At 40.5% G+C, this 14,006-nt stretch overlaps 1 protein-coding gene across 1 annotated transcript in view; it reads right to left on the reverse strand.

Moving 5' to 3' along the window:
• The window catches only part of BBS9 (Bardet-Biedl syndrome 9), a 303,763-nt gene extending 289,757 nt beyond the window's left edge, over nt 1-14,006 (reverse strand). Inside the window, exons 1-4 of the mRNA XM_015405741.1 lie at nt 13,895-14,006; nt 13,120-13,270; nt 11,450-11,514; nt 5,982-6,095 (exon numbers count right to left, since the gene is read on the reverse strand). Of these exons, the coding sequence (XP_015261227.1) occupies nt 5,982-6,095; nt 11,450-11,514; nt 13,120-13,270; nt 13,895-14,006 (442 nt within the window). The remainder of the gene's footprint in view (nt 1-5,981; nt 6,096-11,449; nt 11,515-13,119; nt 13,271-13,894) is intronic.

The following is a 14,006-nucleotide window of genomic DNA, read 5'->3' on the forward strand; positions in this document are numbered from 1 at the left end:
TGTAACAACAACAACAAAACCCCCAGACTAAACTGATGCTTACTGCTAGTTTAAGGTCCACGAAATTTCGTGGAGATGGCTGGAGAGTGACTGAGTCCCACTGCCTTTCTCCTATCCCTTTACTTCACACCATCCCATCACTACGCACCCACTCCCACCAACTTCTCCCTTCCCCACTCTGTTCATGCGACAGTTACTCCAACCAGGTAACCTTGACTCCATTTATTACTTTGTTCATCACAAACACCAAACACCCCAATGATAAATGGAAAGTCAAGGAGCCAAATGGTCAGAACCAAGAGATGGAGTTACTGGCTTTCCATATCCAGCCCTGCTTAAGTTTACCAAAGCAATACCTGTAGCAGCTAAGGAATATTTTGCTTCTATTCCCCCCACCCTACTCCTAGTTTAGTAACATAATGCATTTTTTCCCTTTCCCTCCCCAAGCCCAGTATATGAATTGAAGTGTGTAGAGAACTGGGAAATATTCCCTCCTCTCCCATACCCCAAACCAGCTCAGGTCCAGTTCCATGAGTGCCGTTCCCAACAGTTTATTCTTTAAATAACAGGTCTGTGCGCTCTCAATCTGACTGGGAATGCCTGCTATGCTTTCCATGCACAGGACTCAACTCAATAGATGTAGAAATACAGTTATCAAAAGCCCCAACAATCTGTCATCCTTTAAAAAGAAAAGCCCTTGAACGTATTTGTTACCTCAAGAGCAGCAGCAATGAAGGACATCTTCTAAAACGAATTTTTTTTTTTTAATCCTCTAAATTGTTCTGGCTCACAGGAAAAGGACCCAGCAAACACAGATGGGCGAGTTGTTCCAAAAAAATTGCAAAAGCCAAGAAAGTTTGATTCCTAGCTGTGAATGACCACACTAATCATGCAGATAGGAGAGGCAGAGTCCTGGGGTGACCATACCTTAAACTGGAAAGCTCTTTAGGGTTTTTTTGTTTGTTTTGTTATAGCACAAATAGCTGTTGAGCAAGGCACAAAGCAGAATTTTTGACATCGTGTTTCTTTGTTCAACAGTTCTCACATTAATGGCTAGATGCTCCAGTTTAGTAGCAAAACAGCTGATAAATCAAAGTCCACATGTATATCACTACCTTGTTTTCACAGAGGCAAGAGATACATTTAATCTTGCAACATAAAGCTCAGCTGATAATCTTTTTTTCTGACTAGCACCTAATAAAAAATCACCCTGCAAAATTGTGGAAAAGTAAACCCAGTCTACTTTTCTTACAAGTTTCCTGTTACAAGACTGCATGGTTTTTACATATGTAGTACTTTGTTATTAAAAAGAATTCTTCCCCATAGCACCTTCTTTGTTGTAAGACTGAAACATGCTTTGCCTCCAGGCTGAACTATAATAAAAGTAAAATGGATTCAGACACTCGGCTAAGAGAAGCCAGCTTTTCTATAGCATTTTTTCCCTAGTAATTTTTTTTCCCTGTAAAGGTCTTCTACCATTTCAAAAATACAATTGTTTTTATTATTTCTCTTTTGTTTTTCTGGATCTGTGGATTAACATAAAACAGATGTGTAATTCTGGAAGCCATTTTATATTTTTAAACAGCATAAGAGTCCTTCTGATCCTTACAATGCTACTTGTGCTATAAAAATGCTGTATCGCATTCAAGATATGTTCGAACACCTGCCAGCTTGGCTCACTTCCCTTTCAGGCAGGTAATTAATCAATGTGCTGTTCGACTGTTCGCAACCTGTTCATACCTACTCACAGGAACAAGCTACTGGCAACCAGCAGATCAGCTGGAAGTTCAGTTTTTCTGATCGCCTCTTTTGGAAACTTTGCTGCCTCCAGGACTCGTGGAGATGCAGCAAACGTTTGGGGGGAGGGGTGATCAAAAAAACCCAGTTGATTTCCCTTCTCTTCTTCCCACTTCAAGCTGTCAATTTGAGCTGCAGGAAAAAACACAGAGAAACTAGCTCCACGCAGGTCCCATAATTCCCAGCACAACCTTTTTTGGGGGGGGGTCAAAGGGGGCCCCTCCTTTCCTCTTTCACCAGCAAAAAAGCTGGCTGGCTCCAACCTCGTGTGTTACATAGACAGAAGCACTCTCATACACTCACAATGGGACTATCAACATAGCTACAAAGTTCAACTTCGTAACATTCAAAACACGAAATCCTTCAATACTCTATCAGACGTTAAAGCATATTAATTGTGAACAAAATGAGTCACGTTTAAACACTAACTCTATCCTTGAAAACACTAGCAATGCATCTGGCAAAGCAGGGCAGTGAGCAACGTGCTTCCCAGTCTGTGGGTGTCTGCATCACAGACTTTGGAGAAAAGATCTGTCGAGCCTGACTGTAGGGGCACAGGAGGTTCTGGGTACTGGTTTCCAGCAGCTGCCAAGCACAAAAGGCCCTGTCTTGTGGACAGAAAGCAATTTGGGTCAGGCTGTACCGGAGAGAAGAGGAATCAGGTGAACTGCCCAGTCTCCTTCTGTCCGCAGAATCTCCCCAGAATATGATCCCTCTTAAATTTTACAGTGGAGGCAATGAAATCAAATCAAGGGTGTCGTTTTCTAATGAATGAACCACTGATTATGACTACAGAAATACCTAGCTACAAGAAATGAAGTCTGCATGTCTACAGCGCAGATCTAATATGGATAGGCTGGCAGTGCAAGATGAAGTAGCTTAAACAAACACCATACTATATTATAATCTAGTTATTTATAACAGATGCCACACAGACAATATACAACAATTCAGGAAATGCCTTCCCTAATCCTCAAATTCTTGATTTTGGCTTTAAGCCTCACTAAAAAGGTAGCTTCATTACTTATCTCACTGTAGCTAAGAAATATAATAAAGGATACATGGTGTTTCAGTCTTATCAGCAGGGCTTTTTTTGTAGAAAAAGCCCAGCAGGAACTCATTAGCATAATAGGCCACACCCAACAACAGAAACTCATTAGCATATCCAGCCACACCCATGAGAGCATAGCTCATTAGCATATTAGGCTGCATCCCCATGTTACCAGAAGTGTCGACACCCAGCCACACCCACCTTTTGCTTCTTATTCTGTTTACCTTGTTTGTTGTCAAAACCTAGGGCTTTTTTTGTAGCAGGAACTCCTTTGCATGTTAGGCCACACCCCTAATGTAGCCAATCCTAATGCGTTTCTGTTATTGGGTGTGGCCTATTATGCTAATAAGTTCCTGCTGGGCGTGGTCAACTTGGGAGCCAGCCGGAACTCCGTTCCTGTGCGTTCCTGCCCCAAAATAGCCCTGCTTATCAGCCATCTTAAAGGATTCCTTCACTGGGCCTTATTATCAGTGTTAGAAAAAGTAACATGCAAAGGGCTTTTACAGTGAAATTTTGTTTATACATGCTCTATTCCTGAAAGGAGAAAGAGGGCTTTTCCATACCATCTCCCCTTTGACAAGATGTTCTGCCATCACAACCCAAGTCTCAGTTGTGAACTCTACTTTTTTGATGCATCAAAGTGACTGCAAAACAGACGGTGCCAAAAGTGCCATGCTCTTTTTGTATGTGATGCTAGCACTGCTCACAAACACACAAGGACTTTCCTGCACTCCATGTGTATAGTCGTCGCTTCTAGTCTGTCTGGAGAACAGTAACTGGTTTTTGCAGATCTTTCTTTGGTTTTAACTCATTTTTCAATGTCTGCCTTTCTTTCCCTCTCCCCACATGGTTAAGAGAAGTACATGAGCGCCCTCTGGTGGCTAAATACATGCACATGCATGCAAAAAATTGTACTATCTCATTTTGCGTTCAGAAACTAGAATCCTGTGGCCCAATCAAAAGTAACATAAAACAGTTAACATTATGGGCATAAAACCCAGGAAGTAAACTTTCTTACATTACAATCTAAAACACACTTCAAAGACTGTCTGCCCATCCAAACTGAAACTCTGAGGATGAAATCTTTCAGACCAAAGAATAACTTATTAATTCTCCCCTCACATCCTGTGACCATTCCTCCTCTAGCTCCATTGTCTGAAGCCACCCAAAGGTCTCCTTGATTTATAAATAAATTTGATTTATTTAAGTTATTTTATACCACATACCTGAGGCAGCTTGCAGGACAAATATACATTAAAACACAATATGGAAATATCTAACAAATAATAAAAACATTAAAAAGCACATTAATACAGAGGCCAGCACATATTTAAGAGAGACACAACACCTGCCTTAAAAACAAGATCTTCACTTCCAAGGTACATTTTCATCCCATTCTCCCTTCAAGGAGGACAGGACCATAGTTCTCTCATCCTCCAGTTTATCCTCACTACAACACTATAAAGTAGGCTAAACTAACAGTACGTGACTGGCCCAAAGTTTCCAAGTGACCCTCATGGATGACTGATAATTTGAACCCAGGTCTTCCCAGTCTAGTCCAACACGACTTACTACACTGCACTAGCTCTTTTAAATAAAGCCATCAGATTGAAGAAAACCTCAGCCACACTGTCACATGATCCTAAGCATGAGAACAAGGAGTGGAGCGGGCTGCAAGCCTCAGAGAAGCCTCTTCCCCACTAAAAGGACCTATGGTCGGGCTGTAATTTTTCCCACTGGGCCTACATTTCCCAGATACCTCTCACCCAAGGATTGAGACTGGTAGACTTCAAGGGAAAAGGTGGGCCAATAGCTGCAGAGGAAGGAGGGCCCTGAGAAAGTTAATATAAGGCTCACCCAAGGAGCCTTGGTTGGTCATCTCCCATCACTTTTTTTTGTGTGCAGCTTGCCTGAACTGCTTCCAAAACACCCCCCCACACACACACACTATCAAACCCTTCCTCAGATCTCACATTTTCAGTGACGCCCTTGGCACAACCCTTTAAACTAAGCCGAAGGACATGTAAATGAAAAACACATACTCTCCCCTCATTTACTTCCACTTCCATCGTCCTCCACTGCAGTGTCATATCCTGCTCTCGTATTTTAGGCTCTAAGCTCCTTGGGGAAGGGACTTATTGCTTACGTACTGTAAAATACCTTGCAAGTCAATAGCACTCTAACAGTGGTAATTCCACAAACGATTATGAAATGATTTTTAATCAGCCCTAACTTTATTGCTCTTGGCTTCTGAGCCTTTAAGGAAAATGCGACAGCATTAGGTAATATTTTGCAGACTCCAGAGAACAACGAGCTGACTTTGGCCGGTTTTTTGGCACTTTTTTTCTGACACCAAGGAAAAATTCAATAGGAACACTCCTAAATAAATGGCATGAGAAGTGCTGTATGCGTCTTTTCAATAAGAGCCAAGACTGGCCCAATTTAATCCAAGCCTTGCTATTTGGGACTTCAACAACCCTACTAAAACAATACACATTGTAAAATGACAACATATGTTCAGATCACCTGGGATTCTGTCCAAGCTGAAAAAAATATACACTCAATGTTACCACGACTGAATAGGTTTTACCAAAAGATTTCTAACTAAGGAGCATCCAGGAAAGAAAATGTATTCATACTAGTTTTGCTGTTCTCTACAAAGTTTCTCCAGTCTAAGGCCACTGAAATCAGTAACATTTCTCTACTATGCCTAGTCTTGGAGACACATTCCTTGCAGTATAAGTCTCCCCCGCCCCCCCGCAACCATATTCCCACAGGCATGATAGCAAAAGCCCACTCCAGTTACTCCCAACTTGCCCTTTCCTACCTATGGCTGTCCTATTACAAGAAGAGACTGCTGTTCGGCCACTCCACCTTCACAAAACGGTACAAGGACTAATGGATCCATTATAATCTCTTTGCCACTAAATTTCCTAAGCAGTTCTATTTAACGAGGCTTCTCCCAGGAAAAAGTATTCTTAGGACTGCTCCATACTTCCCAGCTGCCTGTAGATCCTACGTCCTTTCCTATAACTCCTATAACCACTAAGAATATGGAGAATCTACATTTATTACAACTATATACCAGCTTTATGGATTATATAAAGCAAGCGACGTTTAATTTAAAATTTACCTTTTATACCTCCAAATGGCCCGTAAGTCATGTTGCACGCTGTTCGCTGCAGATTGTGTTCATACATAAGTTTGAGCTGATATTGGTTTCCATGTTCTGTGTTTCCCAAAGTTCCTATTAAGAGAACAAAGCCGTTATACATGTAGTATTTTCTACTCCTGAAAAAATACGTACTGTAGAAGAGATTGTGCTATAATTCCATTGCACCAGGGGATTCATAAAGTAGGAATCATAATTCCATTGAATTAGATCTTACGTAACATGCAAGACAAAGGAGATGCTGTGAAACAGAATTCTGATTGAAAGTGACAGCACAATAATCCTGTGAAGCAGATTAGGCCCAAGGCCATCCAGCAAGCTTCCATGACAGAGTGAGGATTCAAACCTGGGTCTCCCAGACCCTCGTCTGACACTTTAACCTAGGGGTGTCAAACATAAGGCCCGAGGGCCAGAACCAGCCCATCCAGGGTTCTTTTTTTTTTAGTTTTTTATTTTGCATTTTCAAAACAGAACACACATTTTAGTATTAATTCATCTTAATATTGAGTCATTTTTCACTTTCTAACCATTTATATAGTCCTATCCATCTTTCAACAAAAAGTTCATCATTTTCCCCCTGTAATATCAAGTTCAACTTTTCTATTTCAGCTACTTCCATCATTTTATATTTTAGTTCTTCTATTTTAGGCGTATTTCCCATTTTCCAATATTTCGCCCATAATATTCTAGCAGCTGTAACCATATATGTAATTACATATTTTTCATTGAAATTAAGCATTTCCGGCATTATATTTAACAAGTATATTTCAGGCATCAAATCAAGCCATCCAGGGTTCTGATGTGGCCCGCAAGCAACTAGTACAAGGGAGGGAACAGGAGACGGCTTGGGAGGGAGTGGCCAGAGCCACCTGGGTTGTGGCTTCAGCACGGTGGAACAACCTTGTCTGCAGCAGTTAAGCAGCATGGGAGCATCCACCCAGTGCTGCACCACTGGCTCTTCAGTCCGTACATACGGGTTTTCCTTTGCACCCCCCTCCCAATCCATGAGGCCTTTCAGTGAGAATACACCAACTCAGAGTTTACCAGCTGCTGTCCTTTATACAGTTTATATCTCTGGTACCTGGCATTATGCTTTATGGCACACATGGCCCGGCCCAACAAAGTGACATGAGTTCAACACCTCTGCTCTAACCAGTATACCACACTGGCTCTCAAGAGGGAACAAAATTTCAACGCGTACTATTACCATATTAACAGTAGTTATAACCCCACGCTCCAGGGACATTCTCCCTTTTCGCACAGGTAATTTCTGAAACATGAAGCTACACAGTCCCAGTGTGCACCATATTCTTTTCTGTACATCTGAATTAGTTAATACTTCATTGACCTTGGCCACCATCATAATGTCTGTCCAGATATTACATACAAAACCTTTTATTAGGTGTCCTCGGGCTCATGATTACAGAACACTCTTTTTTCCAGATTACCAAGATATGAGTGCACTTTTATATGGTAACAAAACAGTACTGTATTAAGCACAAATGAAAAAGAAAGGTACTCACATGTATCGCTTTTTTTAAAAAGCATCTAAAACCAAAAAGGAGAACCTGGCAATTAAGATTTTAGTAATGAGTACCTTTGGTGTTCCCATCTTTATGGATTATCAATATATAAGTACTATTTTTTTACCCCTTACTTTCAGTTTTCCACATTAGCCATAGTTTCTTATTATTGTACAATATTTCAGAGACAGATTAACTTAATTAAATTAACATTAGCTTAAGTTGGCATTTTATTAGATGAATCTATATTGCAACCCCAGATATATTGCCAGTGTTTCAAATCTAAAGGTCAGGATGCTATTTATAGTGCTAGCCTCTGCAAAGTACCTCCAACACGGAGATCATACTGTCACTCTTTAATGACGCAAGATAAATATGGACAAACACAACCCAATCAGAAAATAAGTATAAAGACAACAGTCGTGAGAGTCTGACCCACAAATCAAGCAGTCACCAAGACTTGCAAAGAAAAAGCTTCCTATGTATTACAATCTAAAGCACTACAACATCATTAATAAATCGTAAGAAAATCCTTGTGCATAGGTACATAATCAACGTCGTCTCCAGAATATATAACAACGTTTCAAAATTGGATCTTCCTCAGGAGATATTAGAGTAGTACAAAAGCTCTCTGTTTCATAAAGTGCTTGACAATAAGTCATAAGAAATACTACATTCAGATACGACGCTGATCTCAGTAAATGTTCAGACTCAAATATGCTGCTAAACTTCTAATGGATCCCGGGCGTCTTTAATGACAAACATAAAACTAACACTTTCTTCTCACCAGAGAATTAAAATTAAAATATTGTCATTCACCAGCAGTTCATTAAGCATTTAGGATAATATGTTGTATGTTAATTGCTGTAATTATTGTTGTAAGAAAGAAGGATATAACCAAAACCCTCTTTGGCTTTACTGAGCACTGAACATAAGACAGGCCCTACTAGATCAGACCAGTGGTTGATCTTGTCCAGCATCATGTTTAAAACAGTGGTCAACTAGTTGCCCTGGAGAGACAATGAACAAGACATAAAGGACAAAGGGAAGAACAAGTGAAGTTACCCCTTGCACTGGTATTCAGAGATTTCCTGCCTCTAAATACAGAGGTTTCTTTAACTCACTGTGGTTAGTAGCCATTGATGGATCTATCATCCATGAACCTGTCTAATCCCCTTTTAAAGCCATCTATGCTTGTGGTCATTGCCACCAGCCTCCTGGGCCCTGAATCCAGGGTGGTCCTTCCCAAGAGAGACACCCCAAAAGGACTTCTGAACCTCCCTCCACAAGCAGTGCCCTCATAAAGCCAGGCTGGGCTTAAACAGTAGCTTTTGCTGGGAGGCTAGGAGAACCACATCTTGGCCAGGCCAAGTGAAAATTCTCCAGGCTGGCTGCACTGACAAACATCCTCCATACAAGCCACCCCCCCTTCATCAGCGCAGCCCAGAAAGGACTAGAATGGGCAAGTTCCTGCTCTTGCCTCAGATATCCTCTACTGACCAAATGGCTAGTCAAGTGTACAGGCAGGCAGGGACAAAAAGCCTCTGGTCTGTGCTATTGTCATGAATGAAGTATGTTGTATGTTTCCATCCCCATCTCCTCTTTCACCTGTATGTTAGGAAATACCTTTGAAATAATCTTCACATTCCTGTCTAAATATTTGCAAATACCTCTGACAGACCTATCAAGGTAAACATTAACTCTTCATGTACAGTGAATGGTCACCCATTCAGGTTCATCCTACTGCACATTAAGAAACATCACCTCTTTTGTCTGGCACCAGGGAAACATCAGACCACCCTATTGTTCCACAATGGACACGCCCAGTCCAACTATCTAACACCTGGCTAGGCCCATCATTAGCTATTAATCCAAACTCTGCCTCTCTGGGACCTCACTGGTCACACCTAAGCTGTGCCCATCCTGACAACCGCACCCCCTGGGAAACCTGATTGGTCTAGATAATCTTTTGTCTTCACCTGGGGCAAGCCCCTCAAGACCTCCCATTGGTCAACATTGTTCTCTAATTTTGTTCTCAGATTTTGTGTGCCTCTGCCCTGATGCCAACTGGCAGTCCACCCCCAAACCTATGTTTGGGCCACAATCCCTTCTCTGTGGATTTTGCACATCTGGACAGGTTGTATTACCCCGTAATTAAACCCTCTATTCGCTATCAATCACCTCCACTTTCTTAGTTCTGTATTGCTTGCTCTTTTTGAATGCTCAGTATGCTTGTAATTAGGGAAATTCTTCAATAAAACCTATTTAATTTACTCATCAAATCTGGAGTCTTCCTACTGTGCCGGATCTTTGTATACAATTGGTGTGTGGTCCCTGTACCCCTCTAGCCTGGCCTGCTGCCTTGCTAATTTCCCCAAACAACAAGGCAGGCCATTGGTGGTAACAGGTATCAGTATGTCCATTAGCAGTAAATGCTCAATGGATAAAGAAATTTGCTTTGTCTGTCCTGAATAAGAACATAAGAGAAGCCATGTTGGATCAGGCCAATGGCCCACCCAGTCCAACAGTCTGTATCATGCAGTGGACAAAAACCAGGTGCCACCAGTGGGACCAGAACTCCAGAAACCCTCCCACCATTGTTCCCCAAGCACCAAGAATACAGAGCATCACTAACCCAAACATAGTGTTCCATCTATACCTTCTGGCTAATAGCCACTTCTGTTCCATACGTTTATCTAATCCCCTCATGCGCAGTCACTTCCTGTGGCAGGGAATTCCACATGTTAATTACTCTTTGAGTGAAGAACTACTCCCTTTTATCTGTTCTAACATGACTGCTCAGCAATTTCACTGAGTGCTCACAAGTTCTTGTATTGTGAAAAGGGGAGAAAACTACTTTCTCTACCTGCTCTAACCCATGCATAATTTTGTAAACCTCTATCATGTCACCACTCAGTCATTGTTTCTCCAAGTGAAAGATCCCTAACCTCTTTAACCTTTCTTCACAGGGAAAGTGTTCCATCCCCTTAATCATTTTAGTTGCCCTTTTCTGCACTTTTTCCAATGCTATAATATCTTTTTTGAGGTGTGGTGACCAGAAATAAATAAATAAACTGTACTGAGTATTCCAAATGAGGCCACACCTATAGCCAGAATCTAAGTTTCTCAATAACATGTCTTCAAATCTTACACAAATTTTCTCAATAACATGCTTTCAAATCTTGCACAAATTTCTGGTCCTACAATTCATCAGATCTCTTGGTGACCACCGTACATCTAATTCTGGGCGCTTCCCTTCATCTTGCTATAGCTGTAAAATTAGTTATACTCCTTTTCAGATTGGCAGTTCTCTCATTTTCCAAAAAAATCAAAATTAGGACACTCTTGCCTTTTCAAATCACTTCAAATTTGGTTTCAGAAAAAACTGTTTTCTTGCTATATTTCTTATAGCGCTTTCTTCCATTTGTACTATTCATAATTTAGTTACAACTGTTTTCCACATGGCAGTCTAACTGGACACTAAAATTCCTATCATTCCATTCCAGAGTTCAGCTTCTGCTGGATTCTTATGCATATGAGAACTAGATTAGTAATGACTTGTTCAGGCTCTACCAGATGAGACAATGCTCTACTTAAAGCTTTCCCTAGACAGATGAATGTTAAATGGAAGCCCCACTCTCTGAGGCACAGATAAGGAAAAAGAAATACTTCTTTACAAGTACATGGCATTTATTTGATCCATCAATTAATCAATTTTCAGTAACAAAGAGAGCAAAGATCATAGAAATTTCCCCAATAGAGCAAGAAGTTTATTGCTTGTACTTAACACTTTTTACAGTGTAGAAACTAACACAGCAACAGTAAATGTGGAATAACAAAAGTGCAGTAACTTTTCCAGGCATGAAAAAGAAACTGTGACCAAAAGAACATCTTTTTTTTTTTTACCTGAGATGGCATAGACACACAGTTTTTTGCAGTGTAACACAGCCAGATGAAGTAGTTCTGTACCGCTGCCAGGAAAGAGCAAGAGAAAAACTTGTGAACGTTCAAGAAAAAGAACATCATACTCTGAGATTGCTTAATTAGGATTCTTTAGTGAGTATGCTTAACTTTGGTTAAGATTAAGTTGTAACTGCTAATAACCAGTATTGGGTACAATATTGGGCCTGAAATAATTTTCACATTCAGCACCTCTGACAAGTCACACTACATCTGCATGTGCATCAAGTCCTCCCTGAATGGTATTAATAGTATTTTTGCCTTTGTGCAAACACATGAACTAAACTAGTTCACCTATCAATTTCTAATACACGTGCACGGCATTATTTCAAGGAGACTGAGGATACCTTAATAATGAGCATCTCTGCAGAGTTCTTACAAATATCAAATTATCAGTTAAGAGTACCAAACAGAAATGAACCATATTCTTGAAAAGCGAAAGATTAAACAGTAGTTTATGATACTTACAATACAACTGTATTATATACATCCAGTATATATATCCCGTAGTATTTAACAATTCAACTATTTATTTATTTATTCCTTCGATTTATATACCGCTCACCCCCTAAGGGCTCTGAGCGGTTTACATCATACAAGTTGATACCATTCCTAATCTAAGGCCACACACATACAATGGGGAAGTGACTAACCTAGCAGGCACCCTATGGTGGAGTCTATTCTCTAAGATGATCCTGTCAAATTTTAGTGTAAATACTCTGGTGAGTTTCAGACAAAACAATGTAACGTGTGGGTTAAAGGATGGGGACCATACTGCAGACTTGTGTACTTCTTCTCCCCACTCTCTCCCAACCACTACCACATGTATTTCCTGGTTTCCTCTAACCACAGTTTGCCATGATGTAGGAATCAGGCATAATTTAAAGTGATGGACTACAGTAGGTATTCAAACCATAGTTAACTCCTGAACACAACTGCATTTACTCTGACTCATCTTCAAAATATTCTTGTGTACCCAACTCTGATTGGCTACACGCAGCCATGACATAGTTACACAGGCTGTGTGATCCTTCGTTGTCTGGATCACATAGCTAGAAAGAAAGAAAAAGGCAGCACTGAAGCATCTACTGAGAACAAGAGAGAACCAATGAAAAAATATTACATGGGGGGGGAGGCAATGGAGAACATTTCAAGAAGGCCAACACTCCTTTTTGATGACAAACATGATTATGCCCTCTACCACACATTCTGCAATTGCCCAGTTTGGGTGTCACAGCAGACTATGGTTAGAGGAAATAGGAAAATGAATGAAGGAATTAGTATGTGAGGGGAAGAAAGGAAGGAGTGTAAGAGCCAGGGGCAAGTTTCCAAACAACTTGGATGATTATCTAAAGAAAGCGTACGAGCTTTGCATAATTTTTTGTTAAAAAACTAATTTTGTAATTCCTCATTTCAAAAGAAAGATTTCTTACTAAGAAAAACTTGGATGTGCCAAAATCCATGTTTTGATTCTAACATACTTGCTGCTAAGGCAAGCCCAAGACACTTTATAACATACCTATTCAACCCTTGGGGAGGCAAGCTGGCTTTGATGATAAACTGTCTGAACCCAAGTCCCCTAATTAGCAAGGTAATTAGCAACACCATTTACTTACGAAACAAATTTTCCTACTTCCACCTGCAGTATGGGTTCACGTAACTGAGTTTCTAGGAGTAACTCTTCAGCTTGCACAGGATCTCCAGGTTTTGCAGGATGGGGATTATAGATTCTAAGAAATCCCATGTAACTGCCCACAATTATTTTATCTGAAAAATAAACATATGCAAGCGGTAACTTTGACACACCTTTATGGGCATATGGCAAGAGGTAACACTGAAACTTATAAGCCTGATCCTATCTTGAGGTGCTCAGGATGGATCTCAGGGTTATAGTCTTACAGCCCATTTCTAAGAATAGTAACTCAGAATTAATGCTCTTAAAAGTTCAACAAAACATACTTACAACTTAACACATATGGGACTGCAGCTTCAAATGAACACTATACAACAGGGATCACATTTCCCTATGTCTATTTGCCATTTTAAATCGGCTAATGAATTCCTCTTGGTAACTCCATCAGTTCTCCAAGTGGAGATGGCCTCAGCAAGAATTCATTACTTCACCATGAGAGCCCTTGCACTCTGAAACTGCCTTTTGGAAAGTCCAGCTGGCTCTTTCCTTCTGTGACTTCACAGGGCAGTTGACCAAACAAGTTGGGCAACTGCTCTTTAAGCTGTGTATGGATAGTTTTAGTGTGGATTTTATATTTGTCACTGTAACTTTAAATCTGGTGTACTGCAAATGAGTTTGGAATTTTTTGGAGAAATGGGATATACATTTTCAAAATAATAGCCACACATTAAATCTACAAAACAAAAGTTTCCACTTACCTTGTCCACTGCTGCTGTTGTCAACATTTGCAACACACAAGCATCCTTGATCAAATTCTTCTTTATTGCCAACTGCTGTAGACCACCAGTCACGGGCTTTAAATAAAGACAT

Source organism: Gekko japonicus, unplaced genomic scaffold, assembly GCF_001447785.1.
Source record: "Gekko japonicus isolate JY-2015 unplaced genomic scaffold, Gekko_japonicus_V1.1 scaffold58, whole genome shotgun sequence".
Taxonomy (NCBI): Eukaryota; Metazoa; Chordata; class Lepidosauria; order Squamata; family Gekkonidae; genus Gekko; species Gekko japonicus.